General features: G+C 45.7%; 1 protein-coding gene across 7 annotated transcripts in view; it reads left to right on the top strand.

Annotated features, from left to right (window-relative positions):
* Positions 1-27,003, top strand: part of GTDC1 (glycosyltransferase like domain containing 1) — a 228,600-nt gene that overhangs the window by 105,702 nt on the left and 95,895 nt on the right. For 6 of the 7 annotated variants that reach the window (XM_068158703.1, XM_068158699.1, XM_068158704.1 and 3 more), the window contains 2 exons: positions 5,025-5,192; positions 9,668-9,841. In XM_068158703.1, coding sequence (XP_068014804.1) covers positions 5,025-5,192; positions 9,668-9,841 — 342 coding nt within the window. The remainder of the gene's footprint in view (positions 1-5,024; positions 5,193-9,667; positions 9,842-27,003) is intronic. The other variant, XM_068158700.1, reaches the window with a different exon arrangement.

The following is a 27,003-nucleotide window of genomic DNA, read 5'->3' on the forward strand; positions in this document are numbered from 1 at the left end:
CAGAGCGTTCATGACTGAACCTGTGAACATGTTCAGCTTCCTTCCCATGAAGGATGACTTGTATGAATTAAGCACATCCTTAATTCACACAGGGGGCTCCTCAAAAGTCAGCAGGACTGTTGTCACAGAATGATTTGGGTTAGAAGGACCTTTAAAGGTCATCTAGTCCAACCCTGCTGTGGTGAGCGGTGAAATCTTCAACTGGGTTTGTTTGCTCAGAGCCCCTTAGAATGGTTCCAAGGATGGGGCTTCTACCCCCTCTCTGGGCAACCCAAACCAGTCTTTTGCCATCCTCAGTGTAAAAAACAGTCTCCCTTCTCGCTGGTCTAAATCTCCCTTCTGGCAGTTTAAACCCAATTGCTCCTTGTCCTGTCACAATGGGCACTGCTAAAAAGATTCTCCCTGCCTTTCTGATAAGACTGTCCTTACCGTTCTTATAAGATTGTTCCCATCGTAGGAAGATGTTCTTCAGTAGGAGGGTGGTGAGACTCTGGAATAGGCTGCCTGGGGAGGTTATGGATGGATCTTCCCTGGGGGTGGTGAAGGCCAGATTGGATGAGGCCTTGAGCACCTGAGTCTAGCTGAGAGTGTCCCTGCCCATGGCCAGGAGGTTGGAGCAGATGATCTCTGAGGTCCCTTCCAACCTGAGCCATTCTGTGATTCTGATTTTCTTGGAGTAGATGATCTCTGGGGTCCCCTTCAACCTAAGCCATTTTGTGATCTTCTAAGATTGTTCCCATGTTTTTCCATTTTATATTAAGTGATTAATTTGAAACTCAGTGTAAAACCTGGAGCTCCTGTGGATGGTGGCCCTGACATCCAGCCATCCTCCAACGCGGTGGAGCTACTGCATATGCAGTGGTCCTGCTCTGTGGAAGAAGGTCATTTTTAAGGCAGTAAAATGCTTGGGGAGATTTTGGAGAGGAGAGCTAGGGCAGTAGATGTGACCTTCAGCAGAGAGAGGGTTTGTGAGGATTCACACAATGTATTTATTGGAGAGCACTCATTTCTATGTTGTATGATGTAGCGTTGATAGGTCTAGATAAGAGGACCATAATAGCAGTTGAAATGTGTGTGTGGGGAGGGGGCTGTGTGATGGTAAGTTAATGATGTGGCTGTTAATTTGAATTTGGCAGACGTTTTAAATATAGGTTTCTCTTACAGAGACAAAAGTTGCAATTTAAAGCTCTTTGGTGGTCTAAAAACAGCTTAATTCTCTAGTAGCATGGTAATAAGTACTAATCCAGCTTATACAGTGATTGTAGTATGTCATGTTTGTGAAAGATTGCCTAACTCTGCTTTCTCTGGGTTTTATGTTAATTTTTTTAAATTAAACATAAAACCTTATAACATCTTTGTGCTGAGATAAACTGTTCAATTTAACTTGTGCTCAAGCAGCAGCTGTCAGGAATTATCATGTTCCCAGCGTTCTTGCCATCACCTTGTGTCTCTACCTCCCGGATACACTCGGTGGGATGATGTAGCCTCACCTTGTTAGGATTTATTACTTAAATAATAACCTGAGGTGAAATGAAAGCTGATGTCACAGGGAATGACAACTGACATATATGTGTGTCGTGTGTTAGCATTATGATAAACTTTCCTGCCTTCCCCTTGTGAGAAGGTGTTAAGTGCAAACAGACTCCAGCGTATCCTCCAGTGCCCTGCATGAGTCCATTAGCCACCTCCGTGGCTGCTCTGTGGGCATGTTCAGGAGAACTTGTGCTGTCAGGTGTTATTTAAGCTTTATAATGCTGGAGAGGTTGGTTATCACTGGTACTCAGCAGCTTTTCTCCCAGTAAAGAAATGAGTCTAAAAGCATCCGGTGTTAGTTGGGTTGAGTTCTGGAAGAGAATCAAGAAGGCTGTCTTCTAACAGCGTTGCTACTTAAATCATCTTACCTCTTTATTTTCTCCTACTAGAAGAAACTTAGGCAGTGACATTTCAGGTTCTAAATCTGAATTTGCTAGTAATCCAAACACTTTTCTCTTGACATTGGTTTGGTGATGAGCTGGGCAGTGATAAGTGCTCTCCTGAGTTGAATTTTATCACTTCCTATTCATGGTGGAGAAAATTTGGGTCTATCTCTTGCAAGTTTTTGACCTTTCTTACAGATTCATAGATTGATACAATAGTTTGGGTTGGAAGGGACCTTGGAGATCATCTGGTTTCAACCCCCCTACCATGGGCAGGGACACTCTCCACTAGACCAGGTTGCTCAAGGCCTCGTCCAACCTGGCATTGAACACCCCCTGGGAGTGGGCATCCATGACCTCTGTGGGCAACCTGTTCAGTGTCTCCCCCACCCTCACTATAAAGAATCTCTTCCTAATCTCCACTCTAAATCTACCCATTTCTAGTTTTGATCCATTTCCCCCAGTCCTATCATTAGCTGACACCCTAAAATGTCCCTTCCCAGCTTTCTTGTAGGCCCCCTTAAGATAGTGAAAGGCCACAACAATGTCTCCTTGGAGCCTTGACCCCTCCCCCCCCATCTTCCCTTCACCCTCTTTTTTTTTTTTCTCCTGTGCCTTGCTGTGTGCTGCTTCTCAAGTTTTCTATCCCTGTGTTCCATCTCTTCCCCCCCCACCCTTCCTCAAGTGCATCCAAGTCTATAGATGCTCTCCTGCATCGATTCATTGCAAAAAGAGATTCTCTGAAAAAGCAGTAAAGGGTGAACTGGAACACAGTGCAGAAACAGCCAGAGTTTTGCCAAGTAACCTTTGCCTCTCATTTTGCCACTAATTGAGCTACCTTCTCTTAGGGCTTTGTATTTTCCTTTGTTGCTCTAGTGCTCTGAGCAGGGGTATTGCATTGCCCTTAGGAAGCTTTCCTGCTGCTGCTTGGAGTCTGGCACCCAGGTCCTCATGGGGTCCAGAGGTTATTAGTCTTCGTGACAAATAAGTGATGACTTCCATAGAAGTATTTTTTCTTCCCTGGAATGGCTCATAATAGACCTGAGCTCCTATCTTAATTGGCATTCAGTTTGACAGTCCCTTTAGAAGGATCAAATATTTGATGAACAAGGCAATAACATTCATCTTTTACTTTGGTAAGCCTTTCAGATTAGCATTGACTCAGGTTGATGAAGATGGATACAGGATCTGTTCTCTAGGAAGTGTTTGTTCTGTAGATAAAGATTATCTAGGAGCCACTGCTCTGAGGGAGATGGTTTTATAGATGATGATGAAAATAGATGAAAAGGGATGGTTTTGTGATGCACGCATACAAATGGCTATGTGGGGGAGCTGATGGGCTTTAAGGTTGAGAACCACATCCAGAAGTTTTTAATAGATGATCCAAGGGCTGGAGCACCTCTGCTATGAGGACAGGCTGGGGGAGCTGGGGGTGTTCAGCCTGGAGAAGTGAAGACTCTGGGGGCACCTTAGAGCTGCTTTCCAATACCTGAAGGGATCCTACAGGAAGGCTGCAGAGGAACTTTTCCTGAGGGTGCCTGGAGACAGGTTTGAAGCTGAGGGAGAGTAGGTTTAGACCAGATCTTAGGAAGATGTTCTTCAGTATGAGGGTGGTGAGACTCTGGATTAGGTTGCCCAGGGAAGGTGGTGGGTGCCTCTTCCCTGGGGGTGTCGAAGGCCGGGTTGGTTGAGCGGCTGAGTCTAGTTGAGAGGTGTCCCTTTCAACCTAAGCCATTCCATGATTCTGTGCTTCTATGCTTCTATGACTGGGCTGTTACCTTGAACACTAAGCCCACATGAAAGTAGCAGCAATAGGAAGAAAGTAAGATGAAGAGTAGGAAGAAAGATAGTAGGGGAAAAAGGAAGATAAAGAATAGGAAAAAAATAAGACAAAGAATAGGAACAAAATCAAGATGAAGAACAGGAAACTATTAAAATAAAGAGTAGGAATTGAAAAAAAAAAATATTTTAAAATGGCAAAGTGAGAACAAAACTAAGGAAAAATAGAAACCATTTAAAAATAAGTCAACATATAAAGACTTTGATTATAAACTTGCCTAGTAAATTGGTTCTGAGTCACTAGAATGCTGGATAGCAAAAAACCAAACAAAAGAAATCAGCAACATGCCATGGGGAAAGGTAGGTTTTTAAGGCTAATGTTTAAGGTACAGTAAATATTCATTCTTTTTTGTTTGACTCCTTGTGATGAGAAATGCAGAGCACAAATGCCCATGGCTCTGCAGCTCTCTGAGGGTTCAGGATTTGGGTTGTCTGTTCTCTGGGTGACAGGAGATGTACTTTTGGTGAGGTGCAGGGAAGTCTGCCACTGGTCTCGGTAGGGTCACAGTTTCATACTGGACTTGATGCATACATTCATTTTCTGGTAGCCTGGGAAGTCAGACTGCTGCTAAGAGAGCAGCTTGTTAGTGCTTGTGCCTGCTTAATGGAACTGCAGGATGCGTGCAGTGGTGTAGCCTGTGGGATAGCAGGAGAGCAGTGCCGGGGAGTACCGGGGTGCAGGGGTGGAAGCAACATTTCATTATAGAGAAAGCCTTATAAAAATGGGAAAATAAACCAGAGAAAGGGTGAGAAAATAAATGTAAAAGGAAGAAGGAAAAAAAAAGGCAAAGCAGCCCCTAGCAGATAAATGCACTGCATAAATCAAAAGGGTTTGTGTCATAACATGAACATGTGCCATTCCTGCTCATATATTGAATTTCAGTAGTTGGTTGCATAAAGAAGTAAAGTGTAATGAAACTGGCAAGCAAAGTATTCCCTAGTCAGCCTTATCTTTGTTCCATTTGTCCTTCAGATACAGCTTTTCTTGCCTTTTTCAATAAAATCCATCCAGCTTTTTTTTTGTAGTTTGCATCTCTCTGTAACCGAGCTGGGAAGACCAATGAGATTCGGAGCTTTTCTAGTTGGGTTCTTAGCAGCTGCTTTTTAAGAGATCAAAACTTCCAATGCTGCTACATGGTATTAAGGCTTAGCTATTGATGTGTCCCTATAGGGGTGATGTTTTTCTTGTGGGGAGGGGGGAGAGGAGGGGAGGGGTGACCCCTGTGAGCATGCTCACTGACAGTAAACACTGCTCTCCTTGTTTTCCAGGATCCTCTTTGCAAGCTCGGTGCTTAACCTGGCTGAACTCGCTGCCCTCCGCCCTGACCTTGGCAAATTGAAAAAGGTCCTCTACTTCCATGAGAACCAACTGGCATATCCTGTCCAGAAATGCCAGGAAAGGGATTTTCAATATGGATACAACCAGATTCTTTCATGGTAGGTGTTCCTCATGCTGCTCTGTGGTGTTTAAGGTGTCCTTCTGCCTACAAGCCTGCAGCATTGTAAGCCTGAAGAGTTCTCCTCCTTATAAATGATGACCCTGTAGCAAAGAGAAGTACCAGCAGAGTCCTGGAGACAGCTTGAGTACTGGGTTGAGTTCTGGCCACCACAATGTAGGAAAGACACTGATGTCCTGGAGCATGTCCAGAGAAGAGCAATGAGGCTGTTGAGGGCTTTGGAGGGCATCATATGAGGAGCAGCTGAGGGAGCTGGGGGTGTTCAGACTGGAGAAGAGAAAGCTGAGGGGAGATTTTACTGCTCTCTTCAGCTACCTGAAAGGAGGTTGGAGTGAGATTGATGTTGATCTCTTGTCCCAAGTAGGCAGCAACAGGACAAGAGAAAATGGGTTTAGGTTGTGCCAAAGGAGGTTTAGGTTGGACATTAGGAAAAAACTTCATTACTGAGAGAATGGTGAGGGGTTGGAACAGGCTGCCCAGGGAGGTGGTGGAGTTACCATCCCTGGAAGGGGTTCAAGAAGCTGTAGATGTGGTTCTTCAGGATATGGTTTAGTGGTTCTGTTCTGTTCTATTCCTATTCCATTGATAAAAGTGCTGTGGCAGAAACAATCTGCTCTATAAGCTCATCTCATTTTCTTGTATAAAGCCCACTGGTGCTGAGCTGGGCTGCCATGGTGTACCCATCAGTGGTGTGGATTTTGACCTGTGTCTTGGCTGTAAGCGAGATGCTTTGTTTCATGGATGCTTCACAAAGCTGCAGCTAATCAGCTCCTGCTTGGCCATAGCTTTTACTGCATCCAACTGAAATTATATAGAGGGTTTTAGGGAAATAAACAGAAATTAAAATGTACTGCAGCAGCTTTCTTGTGAAGAGAGGGCAGTAAACATAGCAGATAAATCCTTATATTTCTTTCATCTAGCATTCAGGAATTGTGCAGTGCTAAAACACCCAGACATTTTAAGGGCTGCAGTCCTTTATTGTTGCTAAAAACAAATGTATTTCTCCAAACTGAGTTAATGAAAGAAGTTAATAACAGCAGCACTGAAAAGCTTTGTGCTTAGGCACTGTACAGACCTAAATGAACCAGCAAAACACAGTTGTTTTGAACTGAAAGGAATTCATTTCCAAGAACTAACCTATCTGTTAGCAGGGGGGTTATTAGGAACAGGGATTGGGCATTTTAAAGGTACAAGTTCAGCTTTTGCATCTTTATCATGGAAGGGAAGTTGGTAGGGAAATTTCTCAGATGATGATCTGTGCTCACTCAGGGCAGTTCTGTAGCTGCTTCTGCCACAGCATTTGCAGCAAAGATGAGGAAGTATAGTGAAAGATCTTTTGAAAGCAGTAGCAGCCATTTCCACATTTCTGACTAGAAGATGTGGGGTTTGGCACTGGGGAGAGGAACACTTGTTTGGATTTATAGTTTTCTTTCTTGTGGCAGGTGATTTTCACACATCTTTGTAAGCTGACCTCCTCAAAATACACATTTTAAAGGTAATAAAAGTATTTTCTCTGAATAGAAAAAAGCAAAGAGGGCAACTTCTATAGGTGCTCCAGTCTGTCTGTCTCCTTCAGTCTAGAATAGAATAGAATAGAATAGAATAGAATAGAATAGAATAGAATAGACCAGGTTGGAAGCGACCTTCAAGATCATCACGTCCAACCTATCAACCAATCCAACCCACCTAATCAACTAACCCATGGCACCAAGCACCCCATCAAGGCTCCTCCTGAACACCTCCAGTGATGGTGACTCCACCACCTCCTCGGGCAGCCCATTAGTTGGAAGAGTTCTTTAAGATCAGTAAGGTTAACCCAGTACTGCCACTAAACCCTATCCCTCAGCACCACATCTATATGTCTTTTAAACCCCTCCAGGCATGGTGACTCCATCACTTCCCTGGGCAGCCTGTTTCAGAGCTTCACAACCCTATCAAGGAAGACATTTTTCCTACTGTCCAACATAAACCTCCCCTGGGGTAACTTGAGGCTGTTTCCTCTTGTCCTCTTCCTCTTGATGTAATTATATAAGTCTTCCATTTCTGGTGCTGGAGAGCCCCCATTTTTAACAGCATAGAATCATAGAATTGTTAGGGTTGGAAGGGACCCAAGCATCATCCAGCTCCAGCCTCCCTGCCATGGGCAGGGACATCTCACACTAGGTCAGGCTGCTCAGAGCCACATCCAGCCTGGCTGCAAAAATCTCCAGGGATGAGTCTTCTACCACCTCCCTGGGCAACCTGTGCCAGTCTCTCACCACCCTCATGGGGAAGAACTTCTTCCTCACATCCAATCTGAATTTACTCAGACAGAAGCCATCTCCTGGTAGATGTTCATCTGCATTGAAGTGCCAGGTTCCCAGTTGGGAAAAGGTATCTTGCCAGTTTGATGTGGAAGTTTTGGAGAGGGTTAAAATCAGAGCACTTTGAATCTTCAGCTTGGTGCCTTTGTTCATTTAGGAAGAGATTTTTTTTTCCCCCTGATGTTTCTAGAGTTACTGTAACAAAGTCACACTTTTCAGTGATGGCTGGGAGTCCTTTTAGCTGCTTGGGCAATGATGATGGTGGTGGGTTCTGTCTAACTTGCCAGTGATAGGCAGAACCTCTAGGAAGAAGTTGGGCAGATCAGACTTCTTGCACAAGAGAAGCAGAACGGTGGTGTTGTAGCCTTTGCCACATATCAGAGAGCAACAAAGAAACATGGTGGCCTCCTGTCTTGTCTCTTGTCACATGTAGATCAGTGCAGAAAAAATGACTGGAGCATTTGTGTGGAAACAAGGAGACCAACAGGTCAAAAACCATAGGTGGGAAGGAGGCTGGGGTTCCAGAAAGCATTTCAGCTCCTACAGCCTACTTGAAAAGGATTCTTTCTCTCTGTGATGTTGGAGTTATTTCACTCCTCCTTCTGACTCCTGCTGCTGTGGTGAGCAGTGTCAGGCCGCTTTGTGCCCAGACAGCACTGATGTGCAGTGAGGATGAATGACAGCCTCTCACTTCAAATCTACTTTTCACCAGCCTAGTGACTGATGAGCTCAGGTCCTCAATGCACCTTGTGACCCATGGGTCTGTACTACCTATATAACATATTGAGAACCCAACCAGCCATAAAGTATTTCTTACCTCCACTTGAGTGTTTGCAGGGTTTGCTAAGATTGAGGCAGCACTTCCAGCATAAACTTCCAAATCTTTCAGGGTTTTGGAGAGCTGCTTGTGTTCTCCTGACTGACTTCAAGTGGAGAAATAATACCTCCATGATCATTTAACTGCATCTTAAAGTTATTGATCTGGTTGGCTTAAACACATCACTAAAGATCCAAACATCTTTTACTGTGCACTATGAAGTTGATTTTTGTTTTATACATGCACACACTTTCAATCAGAATTATGTCTGCAGAGGTTAAAATAACACTCCATCTCTCTAGTACCCTGCTACCCGACACACATGGTCATTGAATGTTGACCAAAGGTAAATCATCCGTCAGTAAAAATGATTCTTTCCAAGGAATTTTCATTTCCTTACACTTTTACTAACACAAAAGTCATATTTCAGGGAGGCAGCAGAGTGCTCATGCAGCCCAGAAGGCAAATTGTATCCTAGGCTGAATCCAGAGGAGCGCAGCCAGCAGTGCGAGAGGGGATTCTGCCCCTTGACTCTGCTCTGCTCAGAGTATTAGAGGTGGGTACCTCTAATACTTCATCCAGTGCTGGTGTCCCCAGCAGAAGAAGAACACAGAGCTGCTGGAGACAGTCCAGAGGAGGCCACAAAGATGATCCAAGGGCTGGAGCATCTCTGCTACAAGGACAGTATGAGGGAGCTGAGGTTGTTCAGGCTAGAGAAGAGAAGACTCTGATGGGACCTTAGAGCTTCCTGCCAGTACCTGAAGGGATCCTGCAGGAAGGCTGCAGAGGGACTTTTCATGAGGGTGTCTGGAGACAGGACAAGGAGGAATGGTTTGAAGCTGAGGCAGAGCAGGATTAGCCTGGAGCTTAGGAAGAAGTTCTTAGGTACAAGGGTGATGAGATTGTGCAATAGGCTGCCCAGGGAGGTTGTGGATGGATGCCTTCTTCCTGGGGGTGTTGCAGGGCAGGTTGGATGAGGCCTTGAGCAGCTGAGTCGAGAGGTGTCCCAGTCAATGGCAGGGGAGGTTGGAGCAGATGATCTCTGAGGCCCCTTCCAACATAAAACATTCTATGAAAATTCTTTTAAGAGATGATGGCAATAATCCAAGGGTGGAGTATGATGTGCTCATTGAGATTGAGCATAGTGACAGAGAGCAAGAGATTGCTGATTAAGGCACATATTCTGCTCCTGCTTCATGTGAAAAGGCTGACTTCTATGTAGCTTTCTGACACCTGTTGTTTGTGTTTGACAACAGCTATTCCATTTCCCCTGCACAACATTTGTGTTTCTTTTGTGGCAGCAGGGCATTCATTAATCTTAACCATTCTTTGCAGTCTGGTTGCCGACGCTGTGGTGTTCAACTCTGCTTTTAACATGGAATCCTTTCTTACATCCATTGCAAGATTTATGAAGCTGATTCCTGACCACAGACCCAAGGATTTGGAAAGAATGATCCGACCCAAGTGCCAAGTTCTTTATTTTCCAGTCAGGTTTCCTGACGTGAGCAGGTCAGTGCATTTTCCACATCATAAATTGCCTCCAGCCTGTCAGAACTCTCTATTTATGGTGGCATTCTAACTAATCAGCTAAAGCATCTCTAATGAAAGAGTTTGATGATATGCAAAATCCCCTAATTGATAAATGTGTATCAGGAATTAGAGGCTATTCAGGCAATGTCTGGTCTGCTGAGCCTGCCCTTAACATGTGTCAGAGGAACTTGCATCCTTCAGGATGGGTGATTCCCTGCTTAGAGTGATTCTTCATTTCTTGTAGTGATTCCCCACTTGTAGTAGTGATTCCCCACTTGTAGTAGTGATTCCTCACTTGTTGTTATGATTCCCCAGTTCTGGTAGTGATTCCTCACTTCTCGTAGTGGTTCCCCATCTGTACTGATTCCCCGCTTGTTGTACCGATTCCCCACTTGCAGTGATTCCTTGCTTGTCTTGGTGGTTTCCCACTTGTCTTGGTGGTTTCCCACTTGTCTTGGTGGTTTCCCACTTGTCTTGGTGGTTTCCCACTTGTTTCTGTCTTCATGGAGTTGCCTGCTCCTCAGCTCTGAATAAATTTATACAGGGGAGGTCAAGGAGGAGAAAGAAATGTTAGAGAGCAGTAAAAGTGTAGTCAAGTATTTCCCTTGGTATGTTGCAGGGGGATTTAATTCCCTCCTCCCTCTGCTTTTATTGCTTTCCAGGTAGGCAAAAGGCATCCCAGTAGCAGGGAGCAGACTTGCAGTCATTGGCATTAGCTTCTGTGGTAGTTGCTCTTCAGTCTTCCTCGGTTACTCTGAAGGACATTTTTTATTACCCTTGTTTCAGAGCCTGTCTTGAAATTAGCAGTGGGTTATGTGGCTCAAAGGGAACATTCACCAGGTCCTTTTCACTTTTGATTAAACCTGGCACAATTGTTTTTCCTCTTATAAGGGATCCTCCTCCCACTGAACAGGAACTTGGCTTCAATGGGACCAGCACTAAATAGAGCATGATTCTGCACTTTGATTATACTTTTAAAGCCAGCAGGATACTGGGTACATTTTTTTTGGCTGGAATAAGGATGGAATCACAGAATGGTAGGGGTTGGAAGGGTCATTCAGAGATCATCCAGTACAACCCCCCTGCCAGAGCAAGCTCACCTAGGGCAGGTCACACAGGAACACATCCAGGTGGGGTTGGAAAGTCTCCAGAGAAGGAGACTCCAGACCCTCTCTGGGCAGCCTGCTCCAGGGCTCTGCCACCCTCACCATTCAGAAGTGTCTCCTCATGGTGAGGTGGAACCTCCTGTGTTCCAGCTTGTCCCTGTTGTTCCTTGTCCTGTCAGTGGGCACCACCAAACAGAGCCTGGCACCTTCATCCTGACCCCCACCCCTCTAGAAAGGATTGGATGTGGCACTTGAAGCCATGGTTTAATTAGTCATGAGGTGTTGGGTGATAGGTTGGACTTGATGATCTCTGAGGTCTTTTCCAACCTTGTTGATTCTATGATTCTATGACATTGATCAGGTTCCCTCTCAGCCTTTCTTCATTGCAGAGATGTAGAAGTCCCCCAGTCAACCTCATAGCTCTCCATTGGACTTGTCCAGCAGATCCCTGTCCCTCTTGAGATGGATGAGGAGCCCAAAACTGGACACAGTATTCCAGGTGTGGTTTCACCAGGGCAGAATAGAGAGGGGAGGAGAACCTCCCTAGACCTGCTGGATGGAAAGCACTGCAATGACTCTGCAAAAGTCCAGCTTTTGATCCAAGAATAAGTTGTGGCCATAGATAAGCTCTTTGTCCCTGCCCAGTTTGTATGGGCACTTATTTCAAAGGCCAAATGTGCCCTGATGGGAGTTTGAGGTAGAGAGGTTTTAGTACAGGAGCTGAGGTTGTGCACTCTGGTGATGTTCACAGTGCAAGGTTAGCAGTTTAGGTTCTTGGGTAATTTTATATTCTTGAAGCACTGATCCAAATCATTTAAAAATCAATGGCTAAAGCTAAGTCTTCAAACAAGTTTTTGGCAAGTGAGTTAAAGTCATGGAATGGTTTAGGTTAGAAGGAACCTTAAAGCTCATCTAATCCAACCTCCTGTGATCCTTAGGGACTTGGCTGCCTGCATGGCAGTGGAGACCAGTACTTACATATCTGTAAGGATCTAGCATGGCTTCATAGAGAGCATATGTTTCAGGAGTGAGGGAATGCTGTGGATGCTCAGCATGGTGGATATTGAGCCATTTTAAAAGGCTCCTGTGGGGTTTTTTGGCATACCTTAGGAAGTCATGTGGCTCAAGCCCAGGTTTGGAGATGATGTTGTGATAAGCCTGTCTCATATGTTAAGTCAGCTCTTTAGGACTTGTCAGACCTGACAGATGGGGTCAAACAAGACCTGACAAATTAGTCTGAAGTCATATCCCCAGTGACTGCATGTCCAAAGCAGAAGGTGATTGGGTGGGTAAAATCATTAGACTACTACCCAGACTAGCAAAGTAGGAAGATCTCACATCTTACTGCATGTTCTTCATACTTGCTCTTGTATTAAATCTCATCTCACAAAGCCCAACACTTGCCATGTTTTTATTGTGGTGGTTGCACTTGAAATCATACCAAAAAGCAGTGGTGGGCAAAATGAAGATGTTCATAGAATCAACCATGTTGGAAGAGACCTCCAAGGTCATCCAGTCCAACCTATCACCCAGCCCTATCCAACCAACTAGACCATGGCACCAAGTGCCTCATCCAGGCTTTTCTTGAAGATCTCCAGGGACAGTGACTCCACCACCTCCCTGGGCAGCACATTCCAATGGCAGATCTCTCTCTCTGTGAAGAACTTCTTCCTGACATCCAGCCTGAACCTCCCCTGGCACAGCTTGAGACTGTGTCCTCTTGTTCTGTTGTTGGTTGCCTGGGAGAACAGACTGACCCCCACCTGGCTACAACCTCCCTTCAGGTAGTTGTAGACAGCAATGAGGTCTCCCCTGAGCCTCCTCTTCTCCAGGCTAAACATGTTTATAAGGAACCGTGTGACAGAAAACTTTCCCACCAGAACAATTACAACTGACAGATTGATAGCAGATTAGAAACACAGCTCTGCCTTTGGTCTGTCCCAGCTGCTGGTCTTTTCACTGCTGGACCAGAGCTTCAGTTTTGTCTTCCTATCATGCCCAAGCAGGCAGCATCCTCTGGCCCACATTGCCTGGTGGCAGTGCCTGAAATTGCACCTGGGAGGTGAATGGTCAGGCACTGGAACAGGCTACCCAGGGAGGTGGTGGAGTCATCAGCATGGGAGGTGTACAACAAATGTGTGGACATGGCACTGTGGTGTAATGGCCATGGTGATGTTGGGTTGGTGGTTGGACTTGATGATCTTGGAGGGCTTTTCCAACCCAAACAATTCTGGGATTCCATGATTATTATTTCTAATGTGTATTTCATTCACCAACTATCTCTAGATAGAAAATCTGGGATCTCTTTGACAAAACCAAATATCATAAGGGAAAAAAAGGCACAAGAATCACCATCACTGGAGGTATTTGAGAAATGTGTGGACATGGCACTTGGGACATGGTTTAGTGGTCATGGTGGTGTTGGGTCGATGGTTGGACTTGACGATCTTAAAGGCTTTTTGCAACCCAAACCATTCCATGATTGTTATTTCTAATCTATGTTTCATTCAACAACTATCTCTAGGTATAGAACCTGAGATTTCTTTGCCAAAGCCAAGTATCATCACAAGAGGGGGAAAAAAGGCAGAAGAAAGGGCTGCTGCTGCAGAGCTCTGTGGGTTTTGACCTTCAGCTGCAGCCAGCACTTGCTATTTCTTTACGGGATCCTGGTTCAAACATTGCTGAATGCACCTGTGGCAAATGAATGATGCTGCTTTTCAGTGTAGGCTGTATTTTTATCATGACTGGATGGAGATGGAGGAGAGAAAGGTTAAGAAAAAAATTGTGGCCAGGCTAGAATGTATAAAGCAAGCTCTTAGCCCAGAGTGTTTTGCAAGTTATTTTCAAATGGTAATTTGCTTTATCCAAAGCAAACTCATACAGTGTAAGTAAGTGATTATTTGCATGACTGACAATCATTTCAGTGCCTGCAGTCTTTTGAAAATGCATAATTTTGCTGAGATGTTGAGAAAATATTTGAAAATTCTGAGGGCAAGGGAAGCAGGGTGGGAGTTAGTCATTCCTTTGCTTGGGTTTATTTGACCTCTTTTATTTCGCGTGTGAAGGTCTCAGGCTGTGTTTGTGTCTTAAACATAATCTGTGCTGGGATTTGGGAGAGGAGTGACCTAAGAAATCATCCTCATGCATGCTGTGGTGATCTTTCAAAGATTATTTTGGATGAGTATTTCAATTGCAGGGCAACAAAACCCCCAACAAACAAACATCAAGCTGACTCTTGTTCAAAACCAGCGTAATAAAGAGCATGTCAAGTCAATCCTGGGAGGTATCTACCTTTTAGTGCAGTCACTGTAGCTGATGGGGACACACACTAGCACAAGCAGACAGAATCACAGAATGATAGAATGGTTTGGTTTGGAAGAGACCTCCAAAGGTCATCTAGTCCAACCCCCTGCCACAGTCAGCAGGGACATCTCCACGAGATCAGGTTGCTCAGAGCTCTGTTGAGTCTGACCTTGAATACCTCTAGGGATGGGGTTCCAACTCCCCTGCCATGGGCAGGGACACCTCACACTACAGCAGGTTGCTCAGAGCCACATCCAGCCTGGCCTTAAAAACCTCAAGGGATGAGGCTTCCACCACCTTCCTGGGCAACCTGTGCCAGTGTTCCACCAACCTTGTGGTGCAGAACTTGTTCCTAACATCCAATCTAGATCTGCTCTTCTCTCATTTCAAACCTTTGCCTCTTCTCCTGTCACTGCAAGACTTTGAAAGCAGTTCCTCTGTAGCCTTCTTGTAGCCCCCTTCAGGCTCTGAAAGGTTGCTATTAGGTCTCCCTAGAAGGTTCTCTTCTCCAAGATGAACCCCAGCTCCCTTAGCCTGTCCATGCAGGAGAGGTGCTCCAGCCCCCTGATCATCTTCATGGCCCTCCTCTGGACTTGCTCCATCAGGTCCATGTCCTTCATGTATTGAGGGCTCCAGACCTAGGACAGGATGAGAGAGTTGAGTCTGTTCAGCCTGGAGGCTCTGGGGAGACCTTAGAGCAGATGTCCAGTACCTGAAGGGGGCTACAGGAGAGGTGGGGAGGGACTTTATACAAGGGCTTGGAGTGACAGGACAAGAGGGAGTGGGTTGAAGCTGGAAGAGGGTGGATTTAGACTGGAGATTGGGAAGACATTCTTTCCAGTGAGGGTGGTGGGATACTGGAACAGATTACCCAGAGACAATGTGGATGACCCCTCCCTGGGGGTGACCAAGACCAGGTTGGATGAGGCCTTGAGCAGCCTGGGCTAGTGGAAGGTGTCCCTGCCCACAGCAGGTGGGGTTGGAACTGTATGATCTTTAAGGTCTCTTCCAACACAAGCCATCCCATGAATCTCTGAATTCCCACTTGCTTTGGCTAAATTTAAATTGATTTTCTGCTTTAATATAAATAAAATCTTAACTGATTTTTTGTATATACAATCCATGCAGTCTGGTTTGATATAAACTGTTGCCACTTTTGCACTGGAAAACTATGGCCCAGGAAGAAAATCCCCTTTGTCCTGATGGTATCTTTCATACTTGCATCTCCATGTACTTGCTGTAACACCTCTTCAAGGTCCATCTGCATCCCTCCTGTCTGTGGCAGTCAGCAAAGAGGGGTCACATTAGGTTCTCCCTGGAATTCCTTTCAATGAGTCTTGTAATAGAGATTTTAGTTCCCATTACTCTTCCTCTGCCTGTAGTTTATCTTCATTATGAACGTGATGTGGTAGGAAAGAAGATGTTTTTATAAGCAAGAATGTTCCTAAGAGCTGAAAATACTCATTGGACTAAGGTGGAATAATATAAAAGAAACATGAGAGGGTGAGGATTGCAGCAGAAAATAAAAATAGCTTAAGTGGAACTTGCTGGAGAGTATCCTGTGCTGTCTGTGTTGCCTCTTCTGAAGCAGCATTACACATTTTCAGATGTTGTTCCTTCATTTTCTTTTATGTCAGCACAGTTAGCAGGACATTTTCAGCCATTTGATTTTATATTTTTTTAGTTACAGTGGAAGAGAGGCAGAATTTGCCAGCTTAGAGAGCACTTCAGGGCCAGCCAAGGGAATTCCTGTCTAAAGCAGAAGTTTTACGAGACGCTGACAGAATGTCTTGTACAGAAACGTGGCTGTCATGTGTCGGGGAGCCTGGTTTGGGACTCAGAGCAAAAAGAAATCACCTCCCTTGGACCAGGCTTAACTTCAGACCTCTGTTTGGATAACTTAAGAGACTCCCCCTTCCTCTTTAATGCTGTACAATAATTTTGCTGTGCTGGAAAAATACCAGTGTCAACCAGCAAGGAGAGCCTGGAATCCACAAGAGCCCAAAGCTATAGATGGGCACTGGGGAGGTGTCTGTGTTGCACAGAGCGGTGCTCAGCAGTGGTACCCAAGTGAGCTCTAGTGCACTGTCTTGCATATGGGAAGCAGTATACCTTAAAAGAGCAGTTTTTGGCTAATTAGCCTTCCAGTGAAATAGCAAAGATTAGCTGAGGTGGAGTGCTATGCTAATGAGAGTGATTCTGGCACTGGGGCCAGCTACTGCCTTTGGTGGTGGCTCAGGCATCTCTGTGGTGTGCCCTGCTCTCTCTGGTAGGCACAGCCTCCCTGCCACCACACTTTATGGGTACTTAGCATAATTAGAAACCACCAATAGACTGCTCCTACCTTGGGGCTTGCTGCTGAAGAACTGGGTGATGGAAATTATTCCTGTGAATGTCTTTCCTCCTTACCTGCCTCAAGCAGTTTTGGAGGGTCGGTGTTGGCACGTTAGGCAACATGCATGAGGGATGCTCTCAGGATCTGGGGCACAGCATCTATTGGAAGGAAGTGCAGTACCAGCTTAAAAGGGGCATAAAAGGGAGTCTTTCAGTTTTGGAGCCTTTGGCAGCAGGTTGGCTACCTTCTGAATCTCTGGGATAAGTGCTAACTGCAGGTGGCTCTGCCTACAGCAGTGGGTTCAGTGGTTGAATGAAGAGATCCTTCTCAGTGGTACTTTCTTGTTGTAGAATCAGAATGATTTGGGTTGGAAGGGACTCTTAAACATCATCCAGTCCAACCCCCTGCAGTCAACAGGGACATCTTCAACTAGCTCAGGCTGGTCAGAGCCCCATCCAACCAGGCTGTGAATGTTTCTGGGGTGGAGCTTCTACCACCTCTTCTGGGCAGCCTGGGCCAGCATCTCACCACCCTCAGTCTCAGAACTTTCCTCCTTATATCTAGTCTGAATCTACCCTCCTCTAGATCAAAACCATCACGGCAGGCTCGCTAAAAAGTCTGTCCTCCTGTTTCTAGTCAGCCCCTTTAAGTACTGAAAGGCCAGAATAAGGTCTCCCTGGAGCCCTCTCTTCTCCAGGCTAAACAACCCCAAGTCTCTCAGCTTGCCCTCACAGGAGAGGTGCCTCTGACGTGCTGCTTCCTCCACACATGATTCTTGGGCTGTTGTGAAGGCTGGGGGCAGATGCAGAGATTCCCATTCGGATGTCTGGATGACAGAGGAGTAGCAGTTGCCTCAGCCTGGTCTTCCCAACAGAACATGTCACTATTATCCCCAAAATATTTATCCCCAGAACTGCCCAGCAGCAGCAGCAGCCTGAGAGTGCCCTTCTAGAGAGGGGCTTGGCTGAGCAGGTAGCTCAGATGAATGGGGCTGGTGTCAAGCAGAGGGGGCCAAGCTCTTTTTGTTGGCGTGCAGTATGAAGACAAGGAGCAATGGATACAATCTTGAACACAGAAGGTTCCACCCCAGCGTGAGGAGAAACTTCTCTACAGTGAGGGTGTCAGAGCCCTGGAACAGGCTGCCCAGCAGGGTTGTGAAGTCTCCTCCTCTGGAGGCTCTCCAAACCAGCCTGGATGCGTTCCTGTGCGGACTACGCTGGGTGATCCTGCTTTTTGGCAGAGGGGGTTGGAGTGGATGATCTCTGGAGGTCCCTTCTAACCTCTAGCATCCTGTGATTCATTTTGCAAAACCTTCCAAACAGTAATTTGGGTTTTTTATCTATTCAGGGACAAAAATAGTTTTACTGACTGTCTTTTATCTGCCGTAGAGGTATTCCTCTGACCGCTATCGGAACACCCGTTTAGTCTCACAACAGCTCACGAGGTTCCTTAAGCAGAGCCCTCTGAGCAGCCTCGAGTTTTATTATGTTGGGTACTGCTCATGTTGCATACAACACATTCCCATAAAACTTGCATTTTGTATTTACAGAGAAATTTCTCTGGAGAGTTAGGGTCTTGTAAAACATTCTTGTTCTACAGCATGAACGAATTATTACACTCTGGGGCATTAAAAGTGAAGTGCACTGAAGAAAAGAATTTTTTCATTAAAATGCAGTTTATATTGATAAAACAGATTACTAGCATTTGATGAAATGTGAAACTTGGATCTACCAGTATCACTAAATCGCCAGTAGGTTTATTTTGGCAAGAGGCAGAGCATGTAATGTATAGCAGGACCAAGAGTTCCGCAGTACCTGCTAGTTTTGTATTAGATTAAATTGTCTTTCACTGAAGTACTTGAAAGGAACACAACAAAACAGGACAAAAAACCCTCCTCTGTCTGTGCCTTGGAGGAGCAGAATGTGGTAACCAAGAGTATTAGAAAATAAAAGCTGTCGTGTTATCGGTTCTGGCACAGTCATTTATCAATCAGTATTTTAAACATTGACAAGTGGTAATTTAATAGGGAATGACCCTGTTGGCAGGAAGTTCTAATGACAGATGATGCAAACTCATTTATCACTATGGGGCTGTGCTGGCTTCTTACCTTTCTCAGTATCACAGCTCATATTTTCCAAGTCTGGGATGTGAGAAGCCACAAAGGGCAAAACCTGTGGCACCGAGCCTGTAACCACTCCCATCTGATCCGATTAACCCCTTAGCTGCAAATCTTCTTGCAGTGTGTAGCTGCTGAGATCTGAAAGTCCTTGTAGTGATTTGAACACCATTTGCTTTTGAAGTAGGATTTGCCACACCACTTGTAAGCACTTCCCATAGTCAGGTTTTTGTGGAGACGTTGGAGTTGGGTCACTTTGAGCACAAAGCTGAGACACGTCGGTACTTGGCTCTCAAAAACAAACCACAGTCTAATAATTAATAGCACATTTCATTAGCAGGCATTAAAAATATTACATGCAGTGCCCTATACAATGGGCAGCTATTATTATTATCATCATTACTACTCGAGGAGGAAATTGATGCATTCAGAGGTTTAATTGATTCGTGCATATTCATGTGGGAAGTCGGTGGTAGAGTCACGACTGGACTGGATTATTAGGCACTTCCATGCATAATAATCTCTCTGCAGCTTGCAAAGAGAACAGACATCGTTGTTGTAATGAGTGTAGGCATCTGAAGTTGAGGGATGTCATGGGAGAGGAGGTGAAAATGACACCTTCATCAGCAACTGGTATGGAGAGCACTTTGAATTCTTCGGGGATGAGTCTCTCTGTGCGTCAGTAAGTCAGCTCTCCTTGCTCAGAGCAGAAACAGGAGTTCAGGTTACTTTACTTTTCAGTTTACACAACAGCAAACATTTTCAGAGAATCACAGAATGGTTGGGGTTGGAAGGGATCATCTAGTCCAGCTCCCCAGCCATGTGCAGGGACACCTTCCACTAGCTCAGGTTGCTCAAGGCCTCATCCAACATGGCCTTGAACACTTCCAGGGATGGGGAAGGTCCGCAACCTCCCTGGGCAGCCTGTTCCAGTGTCTCACCACCCTCACAGTAAAGAATTTCTTCCTTATCTCCAGTCTAAATCCACCCTCTTTCAGTTTGAAACTGTTACCCCTCGTGCTCTCTCTCCACTCCCTGACAGAGTCCCTCCTCATCTTTTCTGCAGGCCCCCTTTGAGTACGGGAAGGTCTCCCTGGAGCCTTCTCTTCTCCAGGCTGAACAACCCCCACTCTCTCAAGCTGTGCTTATAGCAGGGGTGTTCTTGCCTTCTGATCATCATCCTGGCTGCTCTGGACCAGATCCATGGACAGATCCATGTCTGTCTTAACACTTGTGGCCCAAAGCTGAACACAGTGCTCCAGGTGGATTTATACAATTTTGTGTTACTTTTTTATAAAGCATAAAACACAGAAGCCCTGCTTTGGGCATTCTCTGCCTTCCTACCCCACTTCTCCATCTGTTCTTTCTCTTTTCCTTTCACTGCAGGGTCTTTTTCCTCAAGGCTGACACCTTGTCACTCTCTACAAATAGTTGAGAGGAGGTTGAAGCAAGGTGGGGTTGATCTGTTCTCATATAAGCTACAGGACAATGGGCATTCAGTGCCAGGGGAGGTTTAGGTTGGACATTAGGAAAAATCTCTTCACCATAAAGGTTGTCAAGCCCTGGAACAGGCTGCCCAGGGAAGTGGTGGAGTCTCCATCCCAGGAGGGGTTTAAAAGCCACATGGATGTGTTGCTGAGGGACATGGTTTAGTGGTGGCTTGGCAGTGCTGGGTTAATGGTTTCACTTGATGATCTTAAAGGTCTCTTCCAACCAAAATGATTCTATCATTCTATGATCATCCCTCTACAAGATGATCAGACATGAAACACTTCCAGAGTTTGAATCAAATTGTTGTAATGAGAATCAGTGAGGTTTAAATGTAATTGGTTAAAATTGTCACGGCAGCAGTAGAGCAAAGCTGTTGGTTTGGGTTTTTCTTCTATTCAAAGTGGATAAAGGTTATTGATGAATGGTTGGATCCTACCAGCTGCTAAATACCATGATTTTCACTGCAGTCACTCGGTGCTGGAGCACCTCTCCTTACAAGCACAGGCTAAGGGAGCTGGTGTTATTCAGCCTGGAGAAGGCGGCTCTAGGCAGACCTAATAGCAGCCTTCCAGTACCTGAAGGGGGCTACAAGAAGGCTGCAGGGGGACTGTTCCCGAAGGCCTGCAGTGACAGGATGAGGGGCAATGGTTTGATATTAGAGAAGAGGAGATTTAGGATTGGATGTTAAGAAGAAGCTCTTTACCCTGAGGGTGGTGGAGCACCAAAACAGGTTGCTCGGGGAGGTAGTTGCAGCCCCATCCCTAGACATTCTCAAGATCAGACTCAACAAGGCTCTGAGCAACCTGATCTGGTGGTAGATGTCCCTGCTGACTGCAGGGGGGGTTGGACTGGATGACCTTTGGAGGTCCCTTCCAACCCAAACCATTCTATGATTTTATGTGTGAAAGATGCTTTTTACAGACAAGGCTGTTCCTGCTGAATTTCACGTTTCAAAACGCTGCCCCCCAACCTTTGAACAGCTCCTTAGTGTTTATTGTGAAATTCATGAAGGTTAGATAGAAGTGAAGGGGGATTTTTGTTTCTTTTTATTCTTGCTTTGTATTTTTTTCTCTCTTGAAAGTAATTTCATGCTTGCAGAATTGTAACAAAGAGGGAAGTGGGCATGTTGGGCATGTTATTTCTTAGTTGCTGTATGAGGCAGTGACAGAACCTTGTTGCTTGAATATTCTGGGCACTCGTTGTTGTAATTAAATGGGAGGAAAGCAAGTGGTGTGCTGAAAACTGCAGAAAAAAATAAGGAAGAGTTACCAGAGTTCTAAAAAATTATTTACTGAGAGTACAAACTGTTTCTAGACACAGGGGTTAGGAGAATGAAGGAAGCCCTGCTACAGGTCACGAGGGAATGGCAAGAGCTCTAGAACAAGCCATGCTTCAGCTGGCATCATAGAATGCTTTAGGTTAGAGAGCACCTTTAAAGGTCATTTAGTCAATCCCACTGCAGTGAGCAGGGGCATCTTCAGCTAGAGCAGGTTGCTCAGAGCCCCATGCACCCTGACCTGGAATGTTTCCAGTGATGGGGCATCCACCACCTTTCAGTGCAACCTGGGTGAGTAATTCACCACCATGAGCGTAAAAAATTCTTCTTTGTATCTTGTCTGAATCTCTCCTCTTTTAGCTTGTAACCATCACTCCTTCTCCTGTCACAGCAGGGCTTGCTAAAAAGTCTGCCCTCAGCTCTGTGATCGGCCCCTTTCAGTACTGAAAGGCTACCAGAGAATCTCTCCACAGCCTTCTCTTCTTCCAGCTGAACAGCCCCAACTCTCTTAGTGTGGTGTGCTTGTAGAAGAGCTGCTCCAGCAGCTGAACCATTTTTGTGGCCCTCCTCTGGACCTGCTCCAGCTGTTCATGTCCCTGACTCAGAGTTGGACACAGTGCCCCAAGTGAAGTCTCACCAGTGCAGAACAGAGGGGCAGAATCCTCTCCTTTGACCCTGCTGGCCACAGTGCTTTGCATGCAGCCCTGGGCATCATCTTCTGGGCTTAAAGCACACATTGATATCAGATTAGTTTTGGGGGAAAGACCCACCAGAACAAAAGCCCCCAAAGCAGGGCCTTTGTAAAAGAGTGATGGAATAGGTAGCCTTGCAAATGGGAAATTAAATCATAGTTTCATAGTTTCATTCAGGGTTGGAAGGGACCACAAGGATCATCTAGTTCCAACCCCCCTGCCATGGGCAGGGACACCCCACACTAGATCAGGCTGGACAGAGCCTCATCCAGCCTGCTCTTAAACACCCCCAGGGACGGGGCCTCGACCACCTCCCTGGACAACCCATTCCAGGGTTTCACCACTCTCATGGGGAAGAACTTCCTCCTCACCTCCAGCCTGAATCTCCCCACCTCCAGCTTCATTCCATTCCCCCTAGTCCTATCACTACCTGAGATCCTGAGAAGTCCTTCCCCATCCTTCCTGTAGGCCCCCTTCAGATCCTGGAAGGCCACAATTAGGTCACCTCGAAGCCTTCTCTTCTGCAGACTGAACAGCCCCAACTCCTTCAGTCTGTCCTCACAGGAGAGGTGCTCCAGCCCTCTGATCATCCTTGTGGCCCTTCTCTGGACACCTTCCAGCACCTCCACATCCCTCTTGTAATAGGGGCTCCAGAACTGGAGGCAGTACTCCAGGTGGGGTCTCACCAGGGCTGAGTAGAGGGGGAGGATCACCTCCCTCGACCTGCTAGCCACAAATTAAAGTTGAAGTGGGTTGGATCTGCTTGGAGCACTGTCATGTGCTAGATTGCTGGCAACCCATTCAAGCTGGAATCAGAGGTGCCCTTAGATGGAAGTGTCAGTGGAGAAGATACTAAGATGTTCTATAGGAATGTCAGAGAATAAAGAATAAGAGAATGAAACTGCACAATGGGATACATGAAATCACAGTTTTAAGTTTGAAGAGGAAACTTGAAACACAGCTTTGCAGTCCTGTGGAGATGACCTTTATGTCATGGATGAGAACAACTTAAGACAGATGTTTTATTTATACCTCACCCAATGGGATAGAGCTAAATGATTGTTAATTTTACCAAAGCACAAATGATCTCTTTGTTGTGCAAGGAGTGTTTGAATCTGGTTGTGTGGTGTGGGCTTGGGTTTTGGGGTTTTTTTCCCTGGGTTGTTTTTTCCTTTTTCTTTTGCATTTGCAAACATTTAATATTTTATATTTTGGACATTCCCCCTGCTCAGTTGTGGCTCCCAAATGAAATAATCCTCCTCTTCTTCCCTTTAAATAATTGAAGTGGCATACATTTGAAAATATGAAAATCTCAACCTAAAGGTACCAGAAGTGCTTTTAAGGTAGGAGGCTGCTCAGCTTTACCCTTGGAATGATTCCTGTCTAAATAGTAATGAGGGCTGAGCAGAGGTTTGGGCTTACAAGCACCAAGTAGTAAGGATGTTAGTAGAAGAGCTGTGGGACATCCAAGTCCAGTAATGCATTCCCAGCTTCTTTTCCTCATGCATGTGTGAGAAGAGCTCTTTGATTGTATTGCCTTCTGTTAGTGATGGGGCGTCATGTGTGTTGAGGAATCTGGTTTTGCAGCAAAGGAGGTTTGGATGTCCTCTAACAAGAGAGCATTGTGTTCAGGCTGGTTTTCAAGCACTGTTCATAGACACTAACAGGAGCCAGGAAGAATGAGTTGGATATTAAGTTGAATCAACCTGTGAATAGTTTTAGGGTGGATTCCTCATCAAACTGTGCTGGTTTCCCATCAGGTGACTCCTAAGTGTAGCACTCAGGTCAGGCTTGCAGAGAACTAAAGATTTTGTCCATCTTTGGTCTACCTTATGCATTTCCTAGCCCCTTACAATCTGGAGACTCAGCAGCAGACCGCAGTGTCTCTATTTTTCCTGGGCCTATCACTACGTAATTTCTCACCATCATGCCAGTTCCTTCATTTTTCCACTTGTCCTCCCTTGTCAGCTCTTTTCATTTGACTACTGTCTAGAAACCACAGGTGCCTTAGTGCTGGTTCTGCACCAGTTGAAGAAACTCTGGTTTAATTTCTCCAGGATGGATTTGCTTTTAGGTGTGTTCCCCCTCCTTCTTTCCCAGAACTCTCCTTGTGGATGCTCTGTGATGGGGTTATGTGTCTTCATTTCTGTGACTGCTTCTCAACACCCTCCCTCCCCTACAAAAAAAATAATTCAGTCATGCCCTTTAAACCCTGCAAGCATTTTTCAGCTCCAGCTGGCTGTACTCATGGATGTTAAATAGAGAAGCAAGCAGATCTACAACTACCTGAAGGGAGGTTGTAGCCAGGGGGAGGTTGGTCTCTTCTCCCAGGCAACCAGTGACAGAATGAGAGGACACAGTCTCAAGCTGCACCAGGGGAGGTTTAGGCTGGGTGTTAGGAAGAACTCCTTTACAGAAAGAGAGATTTGCCATTGGAATGTGCTGCCCAGGGAGGTGGTGGAGTCACCGTCCCTGGAAGTGTTCAAAATAAGACTGGATGAGGCACTTGGTGCCATGGTTTAGTTGATTAGATGGTGTTGGGTGATAGGTTGGACTTGATGATCTCTGAGGTCTTTTCCAGCCTGGATAATTCTGTGACTCTGTGATCTTTTGTTTGGTCACTGTTGCTGAACGGTGGTCCAGTCTGTATGGCTATGCAAGTAAATGCAGAAGTCAAGAGCGTGCAGACATGCAGTTGACTTGATGCTTGTGTCCAGGGAAAGACAGTGAGGCTGATGAAGGATCTGGACAGTAAGTTTTGTGAGGAATAGCTGGGGAAAAAGGGATTGTTTAGTCTAGAGAGAATAAACTCTGTCTCTTTATTAGAATAAACCAAACCAGGTTGGAAGAGACCTTCAAGATCATTGTGTCCAACCCATCAACCAATCCAACCCACCCAAACAGCTAACCCATGGCACCAAGCACCCCATCAAGTCTCCTTCTGAACACCTTCAATGACGGCGACTCCACCACCTCCCCAGGCAGCCCATTCCAATGGGCAATCACTCTCTCTGTATAGAACTTCTTCCTAACATCCAACCTGAACCTCCCCTGGCGCAGCCTGAGACTGTGTCCTCTTGTTCTGGTACTGGGTGCCTGGGAGAAGAGACCATCATCAGCCTGTCTACAACCTCCCTTCAGGTAGTTGTAGAGAGTGATAAGGTCACCCCTGAGTCTCCTCAGGGGAGGAGGCTGAAGAGTTGAGGAGGCTGAAGTTGCTTTGTACAACTCCCTGAAGGGAAGTTGTAGTGGGGTAGGGGTTGGTCTCTTCTCTCTAGTATCAGGTGATGGAATAAGATGAAATGGCCTCAAATTGTGCCAGGGGAGGCTTACATTGGAGATTAGGAAATGTCTTTATGGAAAGAGTGGTCAGGCAGTGGAACAGGCTGCCAAAGGAGGTGGTGGAGTCCCCATCTGTGGAGGTGTTCAAGAAATGTGTGGACATGCCACTATGGGACATGGTTTAGCGGCCACGGTGGTGTTAGGTTAATGGTTGGACTTGGTCTTGGAGGTCTTTTCCAACCAAAACAATTCTGTGATTTTCTGCTTGAGGTGCACCAAGCAGCAGTTCAGCTGCACTAAAGCAGTCCAGAAACAGCTGTGCCTCTTGTACACAGCTTTTTAAAAGTCACAGTTTTGAATGTGCAAACAGCTTTGGCTCCAGAAAGCACTGAAAAATGTTGTGTTGGTCTGGTCACCCCTGTTCAAGAAAGATTAATTTAAACTGAGAAACAGGTACAGAGGATTGCTGCAGGGGTGATTAGAGGAATCTGCATTATGAGAGCAGATTAAAAGAGTATGGTTCACTTGTCCTAGCAAAATAAAGGTTGAGAAGGGGATATATGTTAATCTTTATAAATACAGTCAGAGGATAACTGCCATGAAAGAGGAGGAATTATTTAAGTTCCAGGATAATCCTTACACCATCCACTAGGTATAAATTGGTCATTATTAAATTACTCAGATGGGAAATGCAAAAAAGGCTGCGTAGGAAGGTTGTTTGGTTTGGGTTTTGTTTGGGTTGGTTTGTTTGTTTATTTTCTGACAGGCATTCAGTTTGGAAATGACTGTGGAAACACTACTGAAAGGTAGGAGGAATTTGATGAATTCATAGAACAGTTGGTTAAGCAGTCTAGGAGTAGTACCAGGCAGTTTCAGATGTTTGCTATGGTGATATCCTCAAAATGAACATGAAAAATGTGATTCTGCCCCTTTGCTCGGCTGAGACTCCACCTCCAGTACTGCCTCCAGTTCTGGTGTCCCCAGAAGGAGGACACACAGTTGTTGGAATGAGTCCAGAGGAGGCCACAAAGCAGGCTGGAGCAGCTCTGCCATGAGGATAGGCTGAGGGAACTGGGGGTGTTCAGCCTGGAGAAGAGAAGGCTCCAGGGGGACCTTAGAGCTGCCTTCCAACACTTGCAGGAATGCTGCAGAGGGACTTTTCATGAGGGTGTCCAACAATAGAACAAGGGGGACTGGTTTGAAGCTGAGGGAGAATAGGTTTAGACTGGATCTTAGGAAGAAGTTCTTCAGTCTGAGAGTGGTGATACTCTGGCACAGGCTGCCCAGGGAGGCTGTGGCTGCCTCCTCCCTGGGGGTGGATGAGGTCTTGAGCAGCTGAGTCTAGCTGGGAGGTGTCCCTGCCCATGGTGGGGAGGTTGTAGGAGACGAGCTCTGAGGTCCTTTCCAACCTGATCCATTCTGGGCTTCCATGTTTCTATGATTCTGTGACTGTGTGCTGGTCACATACCGACTTCAATGCTGAGACCTAAATGTGTCCATGGAGAACATTGTGTATTTCTAGTGTTCATGAAAGATAAAA

Source organism: Melanerpes formicivorus, unplaced genomic scaffold (assembly GCF_026170545.1).
Source record: "Melanerpes formicivorus ecotype bairdi unplaced genomic scaffold, bMelFor1.0.p_v2 SCAF_41, whole genome shotgun sequence".
NCBI lineage: Eukaryota > Metazoa > Chordata > Aves > Piciformes > Picidae > Melanerpes > Melanerpes formicivorus.